The sequence below is a fragment of the Erythrolamprus reginae genome, chromosome 4 (assembly GCF_031021105.1).
Source record: "Erythrolamprus reginae isolate rEryReg1 chromosome 4, rEryReg1.hap1, whole genome shotgun sequence".
Lineage (NCBI taxonomy): Eukaryota > Metazoa > Chordata > Lepidosauria > Squamata > Dipsadidae > Erythrolamprus > Erythrolamprus reginae.
In genome coordinates this window covers 56,306,759-56,332,956 of record NC_091953.1, presented here as the reverse complement: position 1 = coordinate 56,332,956, position 26,198 = coordinate 56,306,759, and the positions used below count along the sequence as shown (strand labels likewise).

Here is a 26,198-nt window from a genome sequence, read left to right as displayed (position 1 = left end):
ATTTGGACATAAAACCAAAACTGCTGTGTAAAATTTTATTTTATTTTTTTTACTTTTACTATATTGACAATTTTATGCACAAATATTTTAGCGTAAAAATAGAAAATAATTGTTTCATGTAAAATTACCAAAACATTCAACACAAAAGGAAATACATAATTTTAGAGCACATGTCCTTGAAGAGTAAAAATGTATGCAAACCCTCTATTTTACAAAAATTTGGGAATATACGATCTATATTATTCTTCTGACAGCCACACAATGCCATTTCACATATAATATTCCATACCCTTGTACTGAAGACCTCAAATTAGTCACAGATTGTCCCTCACAAGAAATACAACAAAATATTTCTAACTTGTTTTATCCTTTCTGCGGTTCTGTTATAAGCAAGGATTAACATATATCAGCACTATAAACTGGAACAAATGTAACAAGTGCAGCAAACTTCTAAAAGAAATTTGGGGGGGAGGATCAATGTATATAAAAGAGGGGCCATATGTCATGTTCCATACTATGGCTTATTATAGAATATGCATAGCTGAGAGAATATAGTAGCATTAACTAATGGATCAGAGTAATCTGACTCAAATGGAACAGATTTATAATATGAATGAGTAATCTGAGCTATGTTGCTTGTTATGCAGTAACAATCCTAAAGTTTATATTGGCATAGGAGTGATGCTATCATTTTTTTTTGTCCTTACTAAAACAAAATATGAATTCTTAATAATATATTTCAAATGAACAATTCTTTATAATTATTGTACAGATTGGGGAAGGAAAAAAAGGAAAAATAACAAAATAATAATAGAATTTAAACTATTTTGTATTCACTATACATCAGAATGAATTGGATTTAACTGGCCACAAAATTACATGCTTTCTTTGCCCAAAATGATCCTTAAACACTACAATATATTTCTGCATATTTTTTTAGTAACTTGAAAATGAGTGAATAAAGCCATGAATTATACCCTAGAAACTAGTGGAGCAGTTAAAGTAACAGCATCTCTAAGATTAAGATCCTTAGAACTAAGCCATATTGTATGATCATTGCTTCTTGTGAAAGCATGATGTTCAACTAAGTGAATTGTTAATAAAGGATAAAGATTTTATTCAACTTGGCTACATTTTTGATTAAGTAAACCATAAATTTTAATGGCCTTAATTCAGAAATATTTATACCAAACTAACCAACAGTAATAAATATACCAATGAAAGTGTTTCCCAGGTTTTATATATTAAAATAAAATACTGTCAGCATTTCTGGATTTCAATTTTTTAATTTTAAAAAATATTTTAAATTTACAGGACTGTTTTTTCATTTTTTTTAAATTTCCAAAGCATTAAAACAAAGCTTGGAAACCAAGTAATTCAAAGGTTTGTTTTGTTTTGTTTTTGACACATTAACTTAGGGAAATCAAACTCCATTCTTTAATTCGGTTACTCAACAAGAAGGGGTTTCTTTCTGTGATTAACTTAAATCTTCAGTTGAAAAACAATTACAGTGCAAGTATAAAAGCAGAAATAGCTGATATACTCTGCAGTGTAGATTTAAACAAAGCAAATTTATATTCTTTGGATAAGAGACAAATTTCAAGTTTTTAATTCCTACAATAAAAATGTGGAAATCCTTTTTGTGCTAGACATTAAGCTTAACAAAAATTTCTCAAGATAGTTAAGATTTTCCCGTCAGATACATATTTATCTACAGATATCAAAATACTCATAATTGGCTTACTGGAGTTAAATTTGGATTTCTGTTTTCATCAGTTACCTTCTCTCTTGCTAAGGGGCAAAGAAATCACCTTTATATCAATGTTTTTCTTACAATCTGTCATGCATGAGGATAGCTAACAGAAACTGTTTTGTTTTAGAAATGTATTAACGTACCATCTGAAGTGCAGAGATGTTTTTTTTTTTAAATCTAACTGTTCTATATGTGAATGGTTTAAGTTCTGGGAAAAAAAGCAACGTAGCACAACTTAATACCAACAGATCTTCAATTTCCTTACAATTCCCAAACTCTTTGCTGCAACCTGTATGTCTTCATATTGTAGATCCTGTAGAGTGCCCTTAACATTCATGAAACACATCTTTAAGTGAAAAAGACCCTAATTTATGAGTGTTCCTTGTAGAAAATCATGCATCATACTGAACTGCCAATTAATAGATACAGTTCTAATTTTAAAATCAGAAACTGCTAAGTGTAAAGAATGTTATCAAGCTTTTAGGTCCCAGTCCTCAGTTCTCTTTTTCTGTTTGCAGAGATGCTGTAGCCAATGCAACTGCTGTGACCGGTTGTGTAATCCCATGGAGTTGCATCTTTGCTAGTTTCTTTTGTTCACATTCTGTCACCAACCGATTCAGTTCAGCTGCACTGTACCCAATGAGAGTCTTCAAGTCACACACAAACTTGTATACAAACCTTTTGCCTTGTACTTTGCAGATCATGTCACCATCGTAATAATACCTTGAGGAAAGGAAATGCAACAAGATATAAAGTAACTAAACCTGGCCCATTTTTTAAATTTGCAAAATTTGTCTTGCAATAAAATGGATTATTGTCTGCGGAGAGGGGCAGCATATAAATCCAATAAATCTAATCTAATCTAATTATCTTTTTTTCCTCACGATTCCTTCAAAATCTGTGCCAGTTCACAAACTATAAAGCAGGGGTCCCCAACCACCGGGCCGCGGACCAGTACTGGGCCGCGGGGCATGTTGCACCGGTCCGTGGAGTCAGCAGCTGCCAGTCCTCCTGCCGCTGCCCCCTCCCCTCCCCTCCAGTGCTTCATCTCCCACTGGGAAAGAGGCCTCGGGAGGCAGGTTCTGCCGGCCACAGGGCGATGGACGGGACAGAGGGGCGGGAAGGACCGGGAGGCTCAAGCCTCTTTTGGCTTCTGCCGTGGCACGCCTTTGCGTTTTTGGCTGGGGGGGGGAGGCAGGAGGGCCGGCCTGACCCCCTCCCTCCAGCGCTTCACCTGCCGCCAGGCAAGAGGGTTTGGGAGGCAGGTTCTGCCGGCCACAGGGCGATGGCGGGAAAGAGGGGTGGGAAGGACCAGCACCCCCATGCTTAATCCCGCCCCCAACCACACCCCTTTCCGCCCCCACTGGGCCATAGAAAAATTGCCTTGCTGAAACTGGTCCCTGGTGGAAAAAACGTTGGGGACCACTGCTATAAAGCAGTGAGAGATGCAGGTGGCACAAAACATTAAGAGAAGTTCACCTATATCATGTTAGGTCTGGGGTCCCCAAACTTGGCAACTTTAAAACTTATGGACTTCAACTTGAAGTTGAAGTCCACAAGTTTTAAAGTTGTCAAGTTTGAAGATCTCTGTGTTAGATAATCTCCATTTTGTTTAAATTTGATCTTAACCAGCCTTTATAGCTGCCAGAACTATGATTTCCTGCATATTCAATATCACTATTGAATTATTAAATAATGTTGCAGCTAAGACATACATTAAAACACAGACTGCGTGATTCAAATAGTCTATGACAGTGATGGCGAACCTATGGCACAGGTGGCACATGGAGCCATAACTGCTGACACGCAAGCTGTTGCCCTAGTTCAGCTCCAGTGTACATTTGTGTGCCGGGCAGTTGATTTTTGGCTTACAAAGAGGCTCTGGGAGGGTGTTTTTGGCTTCCAGAGAGCCTCTGGGGGGATGGGGGGCGCTTTTACCCTCCCCAGGCTCCAGGAAAGTCTTTAGAGTTTGGGGAGGACGAAACATGAGCCTACAGGACCCACCAGAAGTTGGGAAATAGGCAGTTTCCACCCTCCAGAGGGCCTTTCACCCTCCTCAGGCATTGAATTATGGGTGTGGGCACTCGTGTATGCGCAATAGCGTGCTTGCCTGGTCTTTCAGCACCTGAGGAAAATAAGGTTTGCCATCACTGGTCTATGATATTTCTATGCATCCTCATGTACTGACAGTACGAAAGACTCCAGATTAGAGAATATTTGGGGAAAACAATACAGTGGATGAATAAAATCTGATTTTGGTGTGTGTGTGTGTGTGTGTGTGGCACTAAAGTACTTAGCACAACCAGATTCTTTAAGTTAGCAAAAGAAAGATGGTTCCCAAACTAATTTTAAGAAATGTGTGGTCGTTTCTATAATCTATTTCCTTTGTCTTAACTGAGAAGGAATTCATGTCAGCATTAGTTCTGATTGAAACAGCTTGTAACAAGTTTGCAGGCTAGTAAATAAATATTTGAAACAAACAAGCCATAAACAGGTAAAACTCAAAAATTTAGAATATCATGCAAACTTTCATTTATTTTAGTAATGTAACTTAAAAGGTGAAAATTAATATATGAGATACTCATAACATGCAACACAGGTGAAGCTAGGAAAAATAACATCAAATACATGTACAATTAGCACAGGTGCCCCCCCCCAAGGCTGTGTACTCTCACCACTTCACTTCTCTCTATACACTAATGACTGCATCTCAAACAATCCATCTGTTAAACTATTGAAGTTTGCAGACGATACAACAGTGATCAGACTCATTCGAGACAATGATGAATCCGCATACAGATGGGAGGTTGAACAACTATCCTTGTGGTGTGACCAGAACAATCTAGAACTGAACATACTGAAAACCGTAGAAATAGTGATAGACTTTAGAAGAAACCCTTCTACCCTTCCACCTCTCACAATACTAGACAACACAGTATCAACAGTAGAGACCTTCAAATTTCTAGGTTCTACCATTTCTCTAAAATGGTCACCTAACATCAAAAACATCATCAAAAAAGCACAACAAAGAATGTTCTTTCTGCACCAGCTCAGGAAGCTCAAACTGCCCAAGGAGCTGCTGATACAGTTCTACAGAGGTATCATTGAGTCTGTCATCTGCACCTCTATAACTGTCTGGTTTGGTGCTGCAACCCAACAGGACCGACACAGACTTCAGAGGATAATCAGAACTGCAGAAAAAACAATTGCTGCCAACCTGCCTTCCATTGAGGACCTGTATACAGCATGAGTCAAAAAGAGGGCGGGGAAAATATTTACTGACCCCTCGCATCCTGGACACAAACTGTTTCAACTCCTACCCTCAAAACGTCACTACAGAGCACTGCACACCAAGACAACTAGACACAAGAACAGTTTTTCCCCGAATGCCATCATTACTAAACAAATAATTCCCTCAACACTGTCACATTTTACTAAATCTGCACTATTTCTACTAGTTTTTCTCATCATTCCTGTCATCCTTTTCCTCCCACTTAGGACTGTATGACTGTAACTTGTTGCTTGCATCCTAAGATTTTTATTAATATTGTTTCTTCATTGCTTATTTATTTATTTATTTATTTATTTAATTGTATTTGTATGCCGCCACTCTCCGAGGACCCCTATGACAATCATTGTACCACATGATTCTTGACAAATGTATCTTTTTCTCTTATGTACGCTGAGAGCATATGCACCAAGACAAATTCCTTGTGTGTCCAATCACACTTGGCCAATAAAATTCTATTCTATTCTATTCTAAAAGGTTTTTCCACTATTAGGAAAATATTTTCTCATTGTTATAGTGTAATTTGAAACTATAAACGATACCAATTGAAGATGGAACTTTGAAAACTCCACTGAAGATCGGAAGAAGTATTTTGTTACAAAATATATTCTTTTAAACCCAGTTTGTATCACACACCACTTTTTAATGTAGATGCCTCTGCCTTCTGCAACCACTTTTCTCCAAAGTCATAGAAACATAGAAGTCTGACGGCAGAAAAAGACCTCCTGGTCCATCTAGTCTGCCCTTATACTATTTTCTGTATTTTATCTTAGGATGGATATGTGTTTATCCCAGGCATGTTTAAATTCAGTTACTGTGGATTTATCTACCACGTCTGCTGGAAGTTTGTTCCAAGGATCTACTACTCTTTCAGTAAAATAATATTTTCTCATGTTGCTTTTGATCTTTCCCTCAACTAACTTCAGATTGTGTCCCCTTGTTCTTGTGTTCACTTTCCTATTAAAAACACTTCCCTCCTGGACCTTATTTAACCCTTTAATATATTTAAATGTTTCGATCATGTCCCCCCTTTTCCTTCTGTCCTCCAGACTATACAGATTGAGTTCATTAAGTCTTTCCTGATACGTTTTATGCTTAAGACCTTCCACCATTCTTGTAGCCCGTCTTTGGACCTGCTCAATTTTGTCAATATCTTTTTGTAGGTGAGGTCTCCAGAACTGAACACAGTATTCCAAATGTGGTCTCACCAGCATTCTACATAGCGGGATCATAATCTCCCTCTTCCTGCTTGTTATACCTCTAGCTATGCAGCCAAGCATCCTACTTGCTTTCCCTACCGCCTGACTGCACTGTTCACCCATTTTGAGACTGTCAGAAATCACTACCCCCAAATCCTTTTCTTCTGAAATATTTGCTAACACAGAACTGCCAATACAATACAGTGATCTCTCGGTTAGCGCGGGGGTTACATTCCAAGACCTCCCGCGCTAACCGATTTCCGCGTTATATTGGATGCGGAAGTAAAAACCACCATCTGCGCATGTGCGCCATTTTTTTCATGGCCGCACATGCGCAGATGGTGGAGTTTGCGTGTGGGCGGCGGGGAAGACCAAGGGAAGATTCCTTCAGCCGCCCAACAGCTGATCTGCTCCGCAGCGCGGAAGCAGCGAGGAGCCGAAGATGGGGTAAAGGCAAAGGGGAAACCCCATCTTCGGCTCCTCGCTGCTGCCGCGCTGCGGAACGGATCAGGTGTTGGGCGGCTGAAGGAACCTTCCCTTGGTCTTCCCGCCAGATCACTTGCCGCTTGCCAGTCCACGCCCCCCTGGATGAGCGGCCCCGCATGGCCCCAGCGCCGGACTCCGTTGCCGAACGCCGAAACCGGAAGGGGCGAGGTGGGGGAGAACGGGAGGCTCAGCATTCCGTCAGCCGCAGCGCTGGCTGTCAACTTTTCTTTTTAGCACTGGGGAGGCAAGTCAGCTCCTGCCCAGTTTTAAAAAGAAAAGTTGACAGCCAGCGATTGTTCCGCTGCCGCCAGCATGGCCTGGCTGGCAGCGGAAGATGTAACGGAGCCCACGGGGGATTCGCCTCCCTCCCACCCGCAGCCGAGACTGATCGTGGGCTCCTTCGCAACCTCGGAGAGCTTCCAGGGCATGAAAGCTCACGAAAACCAGGAAGCTCTCCGAGGTTGCGAAGGAGCCCACGATCAGTCGGCTGCTGGCGGGAGGAAAGCGAATGCCACGGGGCTGGGCTCGGCTCCCCCCTCGGCTCCCCCCCTTACCAGCCCCGCCGCGGAAGGCTCCATTCTGTTCCCTGCCGGCCCGATTGAGCGGCCGGCGGTCTCCATTCAGGGAACAGACGTCCACCCCCTCCTCGGAGTCCCCGGCACCCAGCGTCCCCACGCCGCCTCCACCTCCCGGTAATGCGCCCGACCTCTGCCTCTCTCTTTCTCTCTCATATACCACGCCGGCAACAGGGAGAGAAAGAGAGAGAGAACTAGCGTGGACTTATTTTTTATTTTTTAATATTTTATTTTTTTAATTAATATTTTTTGAAAAACCGCGTTGCAGCGTTTCGCGCTAATCGAGAACGCGCAAATCGAGGGATCACTGTACTCAGATTGAAGATTCCTTTTCCCCAAGTGCATTATTTTACATTTGGAAACATTAAACTGCAGTTTCCATTGCTTTGACCATTTATCTAGTAAAGCTAAATCATTTACCATATTACAGACGCCTCCAGGAAATAGCCAAATAGGCAAACCTTCCCTACCAAACCTTCCCCTATGTCACTCACAAACATATTAAAAAGAATAGGATCCAGAACAGACCCTTGTGGCACACCGCTTGTAACCTGACTCTGCTCAGAATACTCGCCGTTAACAATAACTCTCTGATGGCTACGCTTCAGCCAGCTGCAAATCCATTGAACTATCCAGGGATTAAGTCCAATCTTCACTAATTTATCTATCAGCTCTTTATGTGGAACCGTATCAAAGGCTTTGCTGAAGTCCAGGTAGGCAATATCCACGGCACCAAAAGTCCAAAAGGTTTTCCCACATTCTGCTGAGCTTTGAGAAAGCCTTTTTAAAGGAGGATGCATGGAAGTGTGTTTTATGATGTACTTTTTGATTTATAATGTTTAACTTATTTTCTGTTTCCTCAACATGGATATTAATCATTTCTCTCTCCTTGGTTTTTATTTTATTTTATTTTAATTGCTTATTTTTTTAAGCTATTCCAGTCTTGAAGGACAGATCCACTGTCAAGGCAAGAATAAGATGAACAAAATTTGAGCCCAACGGAAGAAAGGAATTTGTGAAAATGCCTAACAGCTCATTCTCACAATTCTCATGAAGATAAGGGGGGGAAAGTAGCAAAGACAACTTTGCTAAAAAATCAGCTCCAACAAATTCCTCTGCTTTAACCATTCTGATGTTAATTAATCATTTAATTTTGAGAATTGAATCCAATATACATTTTTGTTCATTTTATGTTGTTGCTTAGATGATAAGACTCTAGATGGGGCCTATAAAGCTTTTACGGATCATGTCTATTGTTCTAGAACTTTCAGCTGAAAATCAATGCAACAATGCTATAAAATCAATCAAGTTTTTAACTTACCGTAAAGCACGACTGAGTTTTTCATAATTCATTGTAGGCTTATTTTTACGTTGTCCCCACTTTTGGGCAACTAGTTCTGGTTGATTTAGTTTAAACTCTCCTTCGTCACCAACCCATGAAATGCAATCTCGGGCATCTTTATCAGTCAGAAGCTCAAGCAAGAATTGCCATAACTGGATCTGACCATTGTTTCCTATTATGATTAAATATGCAAATATATAAATATGTACATTATTTCATCTATTATAAAGTTTAGGCAAGCAAAATAAAATAATAAAGATAAAATTTAGGTAACTGTATACAGGTAATCCATACTTACCAACCACAACTGGAACTGGGAAACTCTGTTGCTAAGCAATGCAATCAATGTAATGTGACCACTCCAAAATTACATCAGTTATGGCTACAGCAACTAAGCAAATCACCTGTGGTCATTAAGTATGATATCACAGGATTGTGATTGCTTTCTTCCAGTGTTCCACTGACTTTGCTTGTTGGAAGCCAGCTAGGAAGGCTGCTGAATAGCATGAATAGCAATCATGTCACTGTGGAACACTGGCCATCATAAAATATACTGGTTGCTAAGTGTACAAATTACAAATCTGTGGAGATGCGATGGTAACTACAACTTTGAGGACCAGTTACATATCTCCTTTTTTGCACCATCATAACTTTGTACAATTGCTGAAAGAGCAGTCAATAAGGAAGGACTATCTGTAATCGATTTAAAAAGAAGAAACTAATGTAACAATAGAAAATCTTCATCAAAATTTAAGATCAACTAAAATGTCAATGAAGAGACCAAACTTTTTACTTATTAAAATTCTACAAGTTAGAATTCAAGTATCAAATACAGTGGTACCTCGAGATACGAGTTTAATTCGTTCCGGACCTGGGCTCTTAAGTCGAGCAGCTCTTATCTCGAACGACTTTTCCCCATAGGAATTAATGTAAATAATTTTAATTGGTTCCAGCCCTCAAAAAACTCACAAAGTTAGTCTAAATTATGCAGAAAGACATGTTTTTAATGAAGAAATGTACATGTGCATATAAATGAATAATGAAGTTTCTTTCACTTAACTTGTAAACTTTCTTGAACTTTTAAATTTACATATGTTCAACTTCTCTGCCACCCAATCCTGTAGGACAGAGGTCCCCAACCCTTTTTGCACCAGGGACCGGCTTTAAGCGATCAAGAGAGGAATGGGTGAATGAATGGACGGAGGGTGGGAAGGAAGGAAGGAAAGAGGGAAGGGACAGGAACAGAGGAAGGAAGCAAGGAAACTTATGAAAGGGGAGAGTAAGAGAGGAATGGTTGAAGGGAGGGAGGGAGGGAAGAAGGTGGGAAGGAGAAAGAAAAGAAGAAATAGAGGAAGGGAAGGTAAAAGAGAGAAAGAAAAAGAGCAAGAAAGAAAGAAAGAAAGAAAGAAAGAAAGAAAGAAAGAAAGAAAGAAAGAAAGGGGGAATGGACAGGAACAGAGGAAGAAAGCAAGGAAACTTATGAAAGGGGAGAGTAAGAGAGGAATGAGTGAAGGGAGGGAGGGAGGGAAGAAGGTGGGAAGGAGAAAGAAAAGAAGAAATAGAGGAAGGGAAGGTAAAAGAGAGAAAGAAAAAGAGCAAGAAAGAAAGAAAGAAAGAAAGAAAGAAAGAAAGAAAGGGGGAAGGGACAGGAACAGAGGAAGGAAGCAAGGAAACTTATGAAAGGGGAGAGTAAGAGAGGAATGAGTGAAGGGAGGGAGGGAAGAAGGTGGGAAGGAGAAAGAAAAGAAGAAATAGAAGGGAAGGTAAAAGAGAGAAAGAAAAAGAGCAAGAAAGAAAGCTGCAAGCACCCCCCCGAGCCCCCCAGGCCGGCTGCAACCTTTTAAAACACGCGCGCCGCTTCGCAGCTGTCTCCTGAAGCCGAACGCGGAAGTTAGCGTTTGGCTTCAGGAGACAGCTCCTTGGCGCTTGTATCTCGAATTTGGGCTTGTAAGTAGAACAAAAATATCTCTCCCCTCCCAGCTCTTATCTCGAGTTGCTCTTAAGTAGAGCAGCTCTTATGTCGGGGTTCCACTGTATGGCTAAATGTTTTTTTTACAATTTATATAAGCTTTCCATAATTTGGATATGCTCCACAAGCTACAACTTACTTCTCCCGCATCACCATTGCTGAAAATCATAGGAACAGACAGATATATATCTGCAGATGAGGCAAAGAAGACTGAGCTAGCTCAATTAAAATATTTCTTAACTCAAAAGCTTAACATTTTAGTTAATTCTAATGAATACTATTTGTGAAGTCCTGCATTCCAATCCCAATTTACAATTAAGTAAATAAAATATTTAGTGCTGCTTGTAACCATTCATGATTGTAACCAGAGGTAGCATTCTGTTGGTTCAGACAGTTCAGTGAACCAGTAGCACCAATTGTGGGTAGTCCTGGCCACCTGCCTGGACATAATGCTATCCTATTTAGCCACATTTTTGTGGCTGGGCGCATGCGCAGCACACACGTACGCAAGTAAAGAGCATGCACGTGGAGGCTGGACGCATGTGCAAAGGTAACGTGTGTGAGCAAAGCATGCACGTTCACATTTGTAAACTGGTAGGGAAGGTAAATGAATATCACTCCGATTGTAACCAATCATGAAAGTTCATACATTTTAATAAAATTTGTTAGTTGGGAATGTGCCGTCTGTTTGGAATGTGCCGCCTGTTTGGGGTGGGGTTTTTTTTGTTATCATAGATTAACATGGCTCTCCTACATTTTCTATAGTATATAGGTATCAAGAAAAATCTTGAAGAGACTTACACAAACTTAAAAATAAATTTGGTGAGAGATTTGAGTAGACATCCTTGGGATTGAAATCTTCTAAAAGAGTTACTAACATTAAAAAAATAATAGTGAAACTATTTCAAACACTTTTTGACGGGAAGCAATAAAAATAAAAGTTTGTAATTCATAAATAAATACCGTATTTTCCGGCGTATAAGACGACTTTTTAACCCCCGAAAATCTTATCTAAAGTGGGGGGTCGTCTTATACGCCGGATACTGATTCCACAGATTCCGCCGCTTTGCCGCCGCTCCCGCCGCCGGCTTTGCTGGGGTCCAGCCCTCTAGCCGGCACCTCACCAGCTATCCGCCGCTTCTTTCTTCTCCGCCTCGCCTCCGCTACTCCCGCTGCCGCCTTTGCCCCTTGCCCGGCGGGCAAGAGGCAAAGGCGGCGGGAGTAGCGGAGGCGAGGCGGAGAAGAAAGGAAAAAAAAAAAAGGACTCCCGCCGCCGGCTTTGCTGGAGTCCAGCCCTCTAGCCACGCCTCGCCAGCTATCCGCCGCTTCTTTCTTCTCCACCTCGCCTCCGCTACTCCCGCCGCCGCCTTTGCCCCTTGCCCGGCGGGCAAGAGGCAAAGGCGGCGGGAGTAGCGGAGGCGAGGCGGAGAAGAAAGAAGAAAAAAAAGGGCTCCCGCCGCCGGCTTTGCTGGAGTCCAGCCCTCTAGCCGCGCCTCGCCAGCTATCCACCGCTTCTTTCTTCTCCACCTCGCCTCCGCTACTCCCGCCGCCGCCTTTGCCCCTTGCCCGGCGGGGAGAGCAAAGGCGGCGGCGGGAGTAGCGGAGGCGAGGCGGAGAAGAAAGAAGCGGCGGATAGCTGCGGCAAGGGCTCGTTAGCCGGAGCGTACGCCGGCTACCCCCCGCAGTTCCTGCCGCCGGGAAGCAGCCCCTTTACATTAGCGGTGGCTGCGATGGCACTGGCGATCCGGCCGCTAGCCGCTCTGAGCGGTGTGGGAACGCCCACCCGTCTCACAGTCTGGTCCCGGGCTGACAGTAAAGGGGCTGCTTCCCATCCTCCTGCCAGCTTGCTCAGAAGGAAACCTTCTGAGAAGGAGGATGGGAAGCAGCCCCTTTACTGTCAGCCCGGGACCGGACTGTGAGAGGGGTGGGCGTTCCCACAGCGCTCGGAGCGGCTAGCGGCCGGATCGCCAGCGCCGCTGTAGCCACCGTTGTGGGAGGAGCCTCAGAAAGAAAATAAGAGAGAACAAGAGAGAGAGAGAGAACAAGAGAGAGGGAGAGAGGTGATTCTTGAAGCATATGGTAAAAAGCACCCAAATAATAAGAAACCCCCCCCCCAGCCCACACCTGTGTTTGAAAAGAATAAAAGAGAAAAAAAACCCAGCCCTCAACTGGTTTTGGAAATGGTTCGAGTGTGTATATATATATATACACACACACACACACACACACGTAAGGGGGGGAGAGAGACAGGGATGGAAAAAGAGGAGAAGTGAGAGGGAGAAGGAATGAGGGGAAAAGGGAGGAAGAGAGAGAAATGAGAAACATGAGAGAGAAAAGGGGGAAAGACAGGAGAAGAACCCAGAAATGAGACAGTGGTATAAATTTGAGGAGGGATGATTGATGATTGACTGTATTTATAAGGGGATGTTACATGGGATTGTATATATGGGGGTTATTTATGTGTGTGTGTGTGTGTGTGTGTGTGTGTGTATGTATTTATTTATTAGATTTGTGTAATTTTGGTTGGTGGTGTGCCCCAGGATTTTGTAAATGTAAAAAATGTGCTGCGGCTCAAAAAAGGTTGAAAATCACTGCTCTAGCAGGTGGTAAATCAGCACTCCTTTTAACTGACAAGGGACCCATTTCCCAGACTTTGATCATTTCCCCAGGTATTTATGTACCTACTTGACCAACATTATTAGTGGTTGCAAAATTGAATGTTAAACTGGATGCATTTATTTCTGCCTGTTTGTATTTGTTCTTATGTTTAACCATTGAAAATGTACTTTTCCTCCAAAAAGAATCATCTTTCCATATTTCTTAGGCAACATTTTAAAATAACTTTAAAAGCTGAGGTCATATTATTCACCCTGCTCTGTATCATAGCACACTGCACAGTACTGAAAATTGGCAGGGTCACTAATTAAACCCGACAAGTTAAAATCTGTTTAAGTGACATTGCAAGAGGATAAAGACAGAAAGTGCGGAAAGAGGAAAAAATGGATGGGCTGTTTGGATTGCCATATCATGATATCACATATAGATTCTCATTCCATAATAGATTCTCACATAGGTGTCAGCATGCTTCACGTTAGACTGAAAGATACCTGCAGAATAGATGGTAGGAGAAAGAAAAATAGCCAGGTTCACCTTTTTGTGTTGACAAATTATGATGAGTTATAATAATAAACTTAATTGTGGTGAGGAGAAATATGAGAGGCAGACAAGACAGATAGACAGAGACATATGGAGAGATAGACAGAAGAGTGCTCCCACTTGGCTCTCTCTCTCTAAATAATTCATTCATAATTTTAACAATAAGATCTTCATCATTAGTAATTAAAATATTGTGTTATCATGTTCAGAAATGATTTTTTTCTCAATGCAAGTACATCATAGACCTAGACTCAGTCAGGTCTATGATGTACAGAAGAGGGGTAGTCTTATACGGCGAGTATATCTCAAATTCTATATTTTAACTGGAAAAGTTAGGGGGTCGTCTTATACGCCCAGTCGTCTTATACGCCGGAAAATACGGTAGTTCAGTCCTTCTTGAACAGATGCTTTCTCTTTATTGGAGAAAATATTTAATTTCTCAATGAAATATGCATGAAAAATTAAAATACAAGAGTAATAAAATATAAAGTGTGCCTTTATGTAGTTTTATATTTCCAGAGATTGTACTTCATTTCTAGATTTTCACAAATACCTAGCAACATATTGTAGACATTTCCCTTTAACTTCAAAATCATTTTCTTTAGAATAATAATTAAAATATTTGCTTAAATAAAAAATATACCTGTTCTGTTACCAGGTGAACTTCTATCTTCCCCTGAAATCCTTGGAGCTCTTTGTACTTTTGCTGTCTTTGCACTACTATTAATTACTTTAATGGTGGTTGGAGTAGAAGGCTGAACTGAAGCTGGAATAATCTGCACAGCTAGAGAGGACAAAGCAACAGACAATAAATTTACAAATAACGAAACGCATAAATTGCTATTTTCAACCATAACAGAGACAACCTCTCAAGGTATTAAACATTTTTGATGGACAATGCATAAGGTTCTGCTTAAGATGGTATAATTTAAAAAGGAATATACAATGAATCAGCAACATAACTAATGTTTTATACTAAAAGCATTATTCCTTAAACCCTTTATCTGTAATCTCTACTCTGCATGTAAACTAAAAATGGAACTTAAAGAGAGACATTTATGAGAAAATACAAAGTGGATTTTAAGTTGGCTAAACTCCTGGTGACTCTTGGCGCTACTTAATCTCTACTACTAATGTTATTACTGAGCTGCCTGAAGTGAATGGGAGTTGGAGGCATTGTTTTGTAGTGGTTCTGCTCCTTCAGTTTGTATTCATGGAGAAACTGAACTAAAGGCTTTACTAACTCCTATATGAGCTCTTAGCTTTTCCCAAAGTATCATATTTTTTGGAACTTGATGTGTATAAGACACATCAAGATTTCGAACAGGTAAGTAAGAAAAAGTTTTGCCCTCCCCAGCCCCCAGGAGCACTCTGCGGATTTTCCAAACCCTGTGCATAACCATTTTCAGTGTATAAGATGCACCATTTCCAACCCCTTTTTTGAGGGGGATGCATCTTATACTCCAAAAAATATCCTATTTTCCCAATAACTCTGAAGTTAATTCATTAGGTAAGCCTCTTGGAAAAGTTATCCATTACATAACTGAGCTGATGACAAATACTAGCACTATAACATCCAAGGTCTACAGATCAAAAGAAATGCCTGAACCTGGACCTGGAGGCTGTTGGTTCTGGATTTAGCAATAAGCTCAGAAAATATTCTTTGCAATTAACTTATTTTTGGTGAAGGAATATAAATCAAATATTAATCAACTGTTGTCCAGCAGTAACATAATTTTAGTTCAAATACAGTATAATTACATGAGTATATTTGCAGAATGGACTTTTCTCAGTTAAAAAATAATTTTAATTTAATTTAATGATACCTTAAATTAAAGATTTAACTCTATAAAAGTTGTTTTTGTTTTTATACTTTAAGTTTCTAATTATTTTTCTTTCACAAGTATTCAAAAAATGACAACTTACGTTGATCAATAGTAACTGTTGCTATTTCTCCAGAGTGTTCCTGGCTAGCTAGTACATCTGCAATAGATAATAAAGACATAATGTTGCTATTAAAAAATGTTATTCCAGTTGATAAACAAGGGAAAGGAAGAATATATAAAAAGCATCTGAGAATTTTATGTACAGTATTATAAACTGAAAATAGGACAAAATAGATTTTGTGTTTGAAGCCAGAAGAATTTATTACATTCTGTGTGTTCTGGAAAACTGTTTCATAATAGTCATGGCATGGCAGGACTAAAACCCCAATGCTTTGATTGTTCTGAGTTTTAGACAAAAAAGAAAGAAAATCTAGATAGAGCAAACAGGGAAAGGTTTGGAAGCATTACTCCCTCTAACTCCTCTAAACCTCTCAGAGGGGCAAATCCTACTAGTCTTCCTTCCCAACTTTCCCTTCCCTATTTTTTTAGGCAATATCCCAGCATGCATATCCTATGATACCACTGCCCTCTTATTTTCAGCACTTTTACTCATCATCTCAGCTGCAGTCAAGGTGGCAGAACAGGATATCCCATTGCTCTACCTGCCCCTCCACCTTACCAGCATCTTACCATAGTTGTTACTGCTGATAGTCCATAATACATATTTTAAAAGCCTGACCATCCCCCAGTATCAGTGTGTTTCCTTTCTCTTCAGCTGCTCGATATCCCAGGAGAGTATATCCTACCAGTCAACTTGCCCATCAGTTTTTCAAGGGACATCCTTTCCTCAACTTAACAATGTCCTTGGCTTATTTCTTGATTCCACCATTACCACCACTACTATCTAAATAAACTCCATTCTATTCAAGAACAACGCAACCCCTTCATTCTATGCATGCATCAAATAACCCAAATAGCTTGTTCTATTCTATATATCTGGAACATTTTGTACATCCTGCTGTAAACCAAGGTATTTTTCCTTTATGTATCTATTATACTAATTACATTATAAATTGTATAAGACTATTTAATTTCATAGTTTTTCTTTAAATTCCCAGTTTTTTCACCAGTTAACTTCTGCTATTAAAATGATTCAAAATGAGCCGGGGTGGCGCAGCAGATAGGGTGCTGTACTGCAGGCCACTGAAGTTGACTGTAGATCTGAAGGTCAGCAGTTCAAATCTCATCACCGGCTCAGGGTTGACTCAGCCTTCCATCCTTCCGAGGTGGATAAAACGAGAACCCGAATTGTGGGGGCGATAGCCTAGCTCTGTTAAAAAGTGCTATTGCTAACATGTTGTAAGCCGCCCTGAGTCAAAGGAGAAGGGTGGCATAAAAATTGAATAAATGAATGAATGATTGATTATGAATGGATATGTTTTTGTTAAGAGTGACACTGAGGAGGAAATGTATTTATTTAGCTTTGTATGGTTGAGGAAGTATCCAGAACATTATACAAAATTGTACATTTTTAAGTCGGCTTTTCAGAGATAGACTGAAATCTTTAAAAAAATGTATAAAATTGTTTTATTAAATAGAAAAACATAAGCATTTCCAATTATATTATTAAAATAATTGTACTACAGTGGTACCTCTACTTAAGAACTTAATTTGTTCCGTGACCAGGATCTTAAGTAGAAAAGTTCTTAAATAGAAGCAATTTTTCCCATAGGAATCAATGTAAAAGCAAATAATGCGTGCAAACCCATTAGGAAAGAAATAAAAGCTTGGAATTTGGGTGGGAGGAGGAGGAGGAAGAAGAGGAGGAAGAGAGTCGCTGCTGAAGGAAGGTGAGGGGAATCGCGCGAGGCTGCCTCCCATACAGTGCGCCAGAGAGAAACCCAGGGGTAATGGCAGGAAACTGGCCGGCCTCGTGCTGCTCTCAAATTTCCTGGGAAATTTTTCCGGGCTCGGATTCTTAAGTAGAAAATGGATCTTAAGAAGAGGCAAAAAAATCTTGAACACCCGGTTCTTATCAAGAAAAGTTCTTAAGTAGAGGCGCTCTTAAGTAGAGGTACCACTGTATTTCAGTTTCAGTATCTTGCACATGATGCTAAAAAAATTCTGCTAAAAACTGCAAGGATAGAAATGGATTATAATTTCATATAGCCAAATAGCATTTAAATTCACATTTCATGCTTAGAATGTCTGAGAACTAGGTCTTCCATGTCAGGTGGTCAGAGGCTACCAAGTTAACCATCACAGATTTTGATGAAATTGGGTGTCAACAAGTACACATATCCCAATGAACATTGGTAAAGTGTTATGTTTGCTGATACAATACTTGGCAAAGATAATCATTTGTATTACCCCATATTGCAGCCTTCAACAGTATGACTCTCAGATTTCATCAACTTTGAGACACAATATCTCCGGAAATATTTTGTTGAGAGAAACAAAACTTGGCCATCTTGTACAACTTGTTGTGCTCAATTAAACAAAAGAATAAAAACATTCTCATGAGTAATCTCCATCTAGATAATGAAAAAAAGGTTAAAAGTTTGGTATCTTATACCTCTGAAAGGAAATGTATGAGAAATATGAAACTTTGTACGTAATACAAGGTTTTTGAATATAAAATTTCATTCTCCTACTGCCGTGGTTCTCAACGTAGGGATCGGGACCCCTTTGGGGATCAAACGACTGTTTCAGAGGGGTCACCTAAGACCATGAAAAAAGACAAATTTCCCATCGTGTTAGGAAATAAAGCTTCTATTCTGGCACCTTGGAACATATTTTTACAACTCAACCAATCAGGCATTTTACAGTAGAGGTGTGCCTCTGACCTTCCTGCCAATCAGCTTAAAGCTCTGTTGGGAGTATTGGTGCTAGACTTATGGTTGGGGGTCACCACAACATGAATTGTATTAAGAGGTCATGGCATCGAAAGGTTGAGAACCATTGTCCTATTGCTTTCCAATAGTTCACAAATTGAGTGTAAGTTGATGATGATTTTTGTAACAACAAAAAAGGGTATTTTCAGCTCACTTTTACAAAAAAAGACCTGGAAACTCTCTGAACACATTTCAAAGATAGGCCAATGTAGAGCTCATTGCTGTAGTTGAACCTCGAGGTGATAAGGGCATAAGTGACTGAGTAGTAACTTCTTGTCCAAATAGGGCCGCAACTGATGCACCAAGGGAACCTGTGTGAACATCCCCCTCAACACAGCAGAGAGATGGTCTTCTAAGCTCAGATGTGGATCGAGGATGCCCAAGTTGTGGATCCTCTCTAAGGGAGACAAAAACTCCCCCTCTTCCAGGTGATGGACAGACAGATGGGATTGTCCTTGGGAGGCAAAACCCACAGCCTTGTCGGGGTTGAATCTGAGCCTATTAACGCCCATCCAATTTATGCATCCATGAGGCCCTACTCATTCATTTTATTAGCCTGAAAGACAAGATATGTTCTTCCTGAACCACATCTTATTTGCATGCTTCCAGTGGCTTCAGTCACATTGTCAGGTTGTCAGTATCAATTTCCAGAAACGATGCTGAAGAACATGGTCCGTAAATTTCACATTTCTCATACCTTTCTTTCCAGAGATATAAAAAGGCAAACTATCCTTTTTTTGCACCGCAGTCATTTTTGGCTAACGTTGCTCCAAATTATATAGAAAGAGATCACTCATGAGAATGATTATTATTATCTATTGTTTTGTTTTAATAGAGCACAACAAGTTATACAACACGGTCAAGGTTATTTTCTCTCAACAAAATATTTCAGGAGATATTATGTCTCAAATTTGCTGAAATCTCAGAGTCATACTGTCAAAGGCTGCGGTATGGAGTCATACAAATGACTATATCTCTCCAGTTATTGCATCAGCAAACATAACACTTTACCAATGTTAATTGAGGACGTATGTGCATGTTCATACCAAATTTCATCAAAATCCATGATGGTCGATGTGGGCACTTTCCTGAAATCAGATCACTTGACATGGAATGACCAACTAGAACAGTGATGGTGAACCTTTTTTCCGTCAGGTGCCAAAAGAGTGTGCGTGCGCGCTATAATGCCATAGGTTCTCCATCACTGAACTAGAATATCCACAATGTAAAACATTTTATTTATTTACTTTAAAAAAAAACCCACACATTTTCTAAGAAAACACATACATTTTCTGAGAAGTTCCAGATGGCTCCATAGGATTTCTCCCCGAGGGACTCTTTGGAAGAAATCTTCTTGACCGAGGCTACACAATTCTCTTCCTGGAATGCTAAGTGTATTGAGATCAATATCTGTCATGCTGAATTCCTTCATCACCCATACCACCCAATGCAGTACCTGATCAGTTGACCATTGTACTGGATCTAGGAAAATACAAATAATTCATTTTCTCAATGCTGAAATATGACATATTCTATATAATGTACATTCTGCAAAAATGATTCCAGCAGAAAATAGTCATCAGAGAAGCAACTAAGAATTAGCAGGATCAAATCTAATACATCACTAATTGCAATTTCTTTCAGAATCATTTGGAATCCATCACCTGTAATGATTACTATGTTCTTCCCCTTTAGGATGTACAGGGGAGGAACACTTACCAAGCAACTGGCAAACTTCCCTGCTGGCTTTCCCACTAACTTTCCGGAGGAGTCAGCAGAAAAGTTTGCAAATGGCAATCAAATAATTGTCTAGTGTTTGGCAACCAGGTGTAAAAGCAATTTGCCATGTGCCCAAATTGCGATCTTATGACTGCATGGATACTGCAACAGTTACAATTTTAAGGACCAGTTCTACGTTTCTTTATTTTGTACCACTGTATCTTTTAAATCAGGGGTGGGCAATTAATTTTGCCATAGGGCCGCATGAGAAATTGGGATGGTTTTAGAGGGCCGGACTAATATAATTAACTCAGTTCTACCCAATACTGTATATTATTGGGTAGAACTGAATTAATTATAATTATAAATTATAATTATATATTATATTATATATTATACAGTATATTATATATTATATATATAATTATATATTAAATATTAAATCTTGAACACCCAGTTCTTATCTAGAAAACTTGGACCGACCTCCGCGGGCCGGTCACAGACAGCGGGCGAGCCACATCCGGCCCTCGGGCAACATTTTGCCCAGGTCTGTTTTAAATGGTCACTGAACAAATAGTCATGAGTCACGACTCCCTGTAATGCTATCCATTATGTTTTCAACAGACATTGAATCTGTTAGTGAATAAAATTCAGCATCATTACACATTCCTTTATTTGTAAGTTCAATTATTGCATATCCACATAGGCTATAAAAACTAATGTCTGTTGATAGTAACTGGATAGGCAAAATATTTGATTCCATATATCAACTTGCTATACAGTAATTGAGTTTCATTTTTAAATGTATAAACTACATAAAGCTAAACAGAAGTACTTGCAGTGGATGAAACAGGAAGATCAATATGATATTCCATTGAATAATTTGTTTTAGAGTTACAGGCAGAGCCAGAACATTCCAGCATTCCCCAGAATGTTCTACTCTTCTACCATAATGTACCAACCTAGACTTTGTAGGAGTGGTTGAGTGATTTTATAGAAATAAATTTCCCATAACACAAATGGTTCATGTTTTAGACATGGTCTAAAATAGCGTGTTCTAGAAAGTTTACTTCTAGATAACTACTAAATTCTATCATCATGTTCTGAGAAAATGAGATGTATGAAGCAATGGATTTTGTACACCCCTAATTCTTATTGTTTAATGATACATCTTACCATAGGGTATTCCTAAGCGTTCTTGTTCTTTACGGTATCCTTCTAATGCTGCAGCCCATCGAGTTACTTGTTCTGAAGTTTCATCAGATATGGTGGTAATATGTTTAGTTCCATCTAATGTAATTACTTGAGTTTCTTCAACAAGGTGTGCTTCAGTTTCAGTGTGATGGTCATCTGGATCAATCACTACTTCAACTGTTTCGACTGGTTTTACAATTTCAAGGATGTTTAACTTTGGATCCATTCCTATATACAGAAAAAGAAAGTGCACAAACAGACAAACATAATATTTATAAATAATGAAACAGTACGGTACCTAAATATAACATTAACATAATGAAGAGTATTATTACTTAGATTGCATCTTCAAATGCATTTAGTTTTTAAAATCATATGCAGAAAAAAGTTATTAGCCTTTATTCTCCACAATGGTAAATTTTATTTTTAATGGAATATTATATGTGAAATAATTAGCAAATTACATTTCATTTCAGTTTTTTCAAAGTTATATTGTATCTCTCATGAAACAAGGGAAGGGAAAACAAGTAAGAGAAAAAGTAATGATGTCCCATGATATTTTCATAAGCTGCCCATATCTATACCAGCTCTCCATTATGAAACTTAGGAACTATCAGCAACTGGTGACACAAGTATTTTCCTGTTGCCTCTTTGCTACCTTACCTTTCTTTTTATACTTTTTCACATTTAAAGCCTACTTTATTAGATAATTTATGATAATTTACCTTGCCTCGATATTACTTGGACACTAAGCTGCACAGTTCCATCTGTTTTGACACCTTGATCAAACAGACTACGGTCTGGATCCAGCTTGATAACGAAAGGAGATTTAGAAAAATGTTAAAGTCAACAATTCATAACTATCAATGTGAACTTTTATTTAAAATTTCAAAGAAGTATACTTTACAAATACAGATAGCCTTCATGTGATTATTCAAAATTGAAGCAGTATTGAAAAAAGTGATTTATCTCCATTTTCACACTTACAACTGTTGCAAACTTCCCCATAGTACATAATCAAAATTTAGATACTTAATGACTGGTTCATATTTATGATGGTTGCAGTGTCTTTGGATTATGTGATCATATTTTGTAACTTTCCAACAAGCAAAATCAATGGGAAAGCCAGATTCACGTAGCAACCATGTTACTAATTTAACAAACAACTGTGGCGAAAAAGGTCCATAAAATGGGACAAACTTTACTTAACTGTCTCACTTAGCAACACAGAAATTTTGCACTCAACTGCGTTTGCAAGTTGAGGACTACCTGTAAGCATGTGAAACCATTATTTTCCAATTGCAAATAACAAAGCTATTAATATTCTTTTAAAGATGTATGCATGTGGGCTACGCATACACAAACTTACATACCTTTCTATATTATATGGCAATATCACAAAGGATCAGCTAGTGTCATATTTAACATGACAAAATCGTTGCAGACCGAAACAGTTCCCCCCCTGCACCCCAGGATGGAATAATCTTTGTTTTGGAAGTTTGTTGAAAATAACATTTATATTGCCAGTACTGTACTGCTTTTTCTCTATAAGCTAGATATTCCTTAAATAAAAAGGCAACTTTCTGCTCTCATTTACATACACAAAATCATGTGATTCATCTGAATAAATCAAAATTCTATTTTTTTTCTGATGTATTCATAACCAAACAATGGCCTGTTTTGCATGCTAGAATAATGCATTACTCTCTTCCACAAACTTTAGCATTTCATATTTAAAGTAGGCTAGATTAATTGTTATAATTTATCTTTCCCATCCTCATACTTGACCTTATATTCTATTTTCCTAAATAAATATTAACTTTCCTTTAAGTAATTCAAGAATGCTTATATAAAAGATAGCAACTAGTTTGATAAATGTATGATATGAGAGGGGAAACAGAATGATTGAAAAAAGAACATTATATAAAAGAAACCTATATGAACTGGACTAAATCTATATTGATTTACTACTAAATCTAACTTTAAAACATCCTTACTTACAATTCTTTAATATTTTGTGCTTATACCTGTATATCTTGCAGACAGATTTCATGGGCTTCTAAGGAACATTGAAGTCTTGGTTCCAGTAGTTTCTTTAGGTTTCCAACTGGTTCATTGATATCAATAGCCTGACTTACAAATTCTGCAGTAGTGTAAGTCTGCTCAACAATGCTGAAATGTAAGAATTAAAAAATAACCCACTGTAATTTTTTTTCTAGAATAGATTTTTAATTTCTTGGCCTAAATCTGATTCGAACCTTTTTTTTAAAAAAGTTCAATAATATTGGACATTGACAAGAAGTAACAGGTAGTTAATTCATATGTAGACACGTAAATCATGTCATTTCCAAATATTAAATGACTGATGACATGTAGGTTAAAGATGAATATTTAATGAAACTATTTTATTTTTAATTCTGAAATCCACTAATGTAGGCATGAGACAAAAACTACAATAATTAGAGTACCAGACCTAAATGGAGCTTTTTCCTATAAAATGCATTAATTGCAAGATTTTGAAATTTATAATTTGGGAAAGGGGTGCAGTCTTTTGGCAAATCACCTAGATTTAGCATGATATCATTAAATGTTTCTGTTCTTTCTACACCCCTATAAACTATCTTTAAAATGTACAAGGATGTGATTAAGGTAACAGCTTTTTTTTTTTAAAGTCACATAAGAAGGAAGAAAAGAATTCTAAGACACAAGTAGATTACATACATTGCAAAAATCAAAATGTGCTGGCAGATGACTAGCAGCAGTAATCCACAAACTTCTTGACTATTATTTTAATACTAATGAAGACTTGGAATCAAAGATCAAGTCAACTTTATGAAACTGAACTGACAACTATAAAACAATATTTCCCCTATCAATTAAATACTTCTATTAATTATTTTGTAATAACATGTATTCTGGCTATAAAGAAACTCCTGTCCATGTGGCATTTATATTTAAATTTTATAAACCTAAACTTAACCCTAAAGTAATAAGGAATGATGTAGAAAAAACATGTTGCTTCAACTTGTGGTAAGCATCAGAAGTTCTTTGAAAAGTGATAACAAATTTATGCTTTCTATCCTTCATATTTACACCCTTGAAGTCAATAAAAATATTATTTCCATATAATTGAAATGAAAACAATTTTTCAAATGGATTTAACCTTCCTTTATTAATCAATAAGACAACTATAAAAATAATCATGCATAGGATCCCATGGAATCTTTCTATATACCTTTCTTCAGTGCACTCTTGTTTTTCAGTTCCATCAATTTCTATTTCTATTAGTTCTTCTGCTTCTCTTTTCGTCATGGTTGAAATATTTCAAGAGATAGCCTGCAAATTCAAATACAAGAAGTACAAGTAGTCCACACATGTTAAAATAAAAATGATTTTATATAACATGCATTTTTGCTATTACACACAATCTGAAAAAGATATACAGTACAGTAGTATAAATAATGGATCTTAGGGATAGTTTGTTGAGTACCACTATGAAGCAATAATGGTTAATGATAATAAATACTAGAATTAATAATAATAATTCTAGTATTCCATTATAAATAAAAATCCTGTATAGCATACACCTGAGCATTTTTAAAGTACTTTTTTTGCCCCTCAAACCTGAAGTGCTGCATAACCTTTGAAATCACTTAGAGAGTAAACCAGGATGTCCAGGGGGAAAGCATTTTGAAATTCCCTGATAGACATTTCCCTGTAACTGGAGATCTAGTTAAGGTGCAGTCGTAGATGATGTCATATCAAACGGCTAAGCCATGGAGAAATATTGGTAGCTGAGGAAGTAAGTTGTTGCCACAATTATGCTCATTTTTGCTTGACTCTGCCAGGCAGCGCGATCCGTTGTTTTTTTACATGATTTTTCTCTGACTTTTAAACATTTTAATTGTGTTTCCCCCTGATTTATTCTGTTTTTTTCACAAATTCCCTGATATTTCCCGAACCGCCGATTTCCCTGATAATTCCGTTTTCCAGGTTTGCTGGATACCCTGTAAACAAATCCCTTGTTAAAATTGTTTAACTACACAATATTTTAATAACTTCATATATTCTGGATTTATTTTTAAGAAGATATTATAGCACTGGTTCTTTTAGAAATCTTGAATATGTAGTCAAGTTACAATTACAATTGAGCCCAAATTTCTGTGGCTAAGCAAGACATCTGTTAAGTGAAATTTACTCCATTTTATGACCTTTCTTGTTAAATTTCAATCATGTAACCATAGAGACGCTGCAATGTTTATGTTAAAAAATGGTCTTCATCTATTTTTTTCAATGCCATTGTAGCTTTCAATGGTCACAGGATTTGTAATTTTAACAGCTGATATTAACCATATCTTATCTTGAGTGTATTTTTCATCTTTTTTCCATCTGTTTCTGAAACATGCAGTATGTTATATTCACTCTAGTCCAAGAAAACCACACAACTTACTAGAATTTTATAGTTACCTTTAGTCTGTATGTATTTGCCAATTAAAATATGCATTTTGAAAGGTAGGGCCCTTCAACTTCAAAGACAAAATGGTGCTTTAGAACATTAAACAACAATATTGTCTGCAGCTGTTTAAATGCATATCTCCCTTCCATTACTTAATTTAGCCATGATTTATTGAATCAATCAAAAAATTCACAAAATACTGTACAGTGAACCATAAAATTATCAACCTTTCTCAGTGTACATAACACACTAGCTAAAATATAACTGGTTAGTTTATGATTCAGTCTAACATGAAAACTCAACTATTTTAAGCCATGGGGCTCGTATTGTTTCACTAACA

At 38.3% G+C, this 26,198-nt stretch overlaps 1 protein-coding gene across 2 annotated transcripts in view; it reads right to left on the bottom strand.

The window, feature by feature from the left end:
- Window positions 1-21: 21 nt before the first annotated feature.
- GABPA (GA binding protein transcription factor subunit alpha) overlaps window positions 22-26,198 on the bottom strand; it is a 28,712-nt gene continuing 2,535 nt past the window's right edge. For both annotated transcript variants that reach the window (XM_070750289.1, XM_070750290.1), the window contains exons 2-10: window positions 24,638-24,738; window positions 23,430-23,574; window positions 22,128-22,212; window positions 21,385-21,630; window positions 19,777-19,971; window positions 15,696-15,752; window positions 14,413-14,553; window positions 8,624-8,816; window positions 22-2,476 (exon numbers count right to left, since the gene is read on the bottom strand). In XM_070750289.1, the coding sequence (XP_070606390.1) occupies window positions 2,248-2,476; window positions 8,624-8,816; window positions 14,413-14,553; window positions 15,696-15,752; window positions 19,777-19,971; window positions 21,385-21,630; window positions 22,128-22,212; window positions 23,430-23,574; window positions 24,638-24,714 (1,368 nt within the window). In that variant the 5' untranslated portion in view covers window positions 24,715-24,738 and the 3' untranslated portion in view covers window positions 22-2,247. The remainder of the gene's footprint in view (window positions 2,477-8,623; window positions 8,817-14,412; window positions 14,554-15,695; window positions 15,753-19,776; window positions 19,972-21,384; window positions 21,631-22,127; window positions 22,213-23,429; window positions 23,575-24,637; window positions 24,739-26,198) is intronic.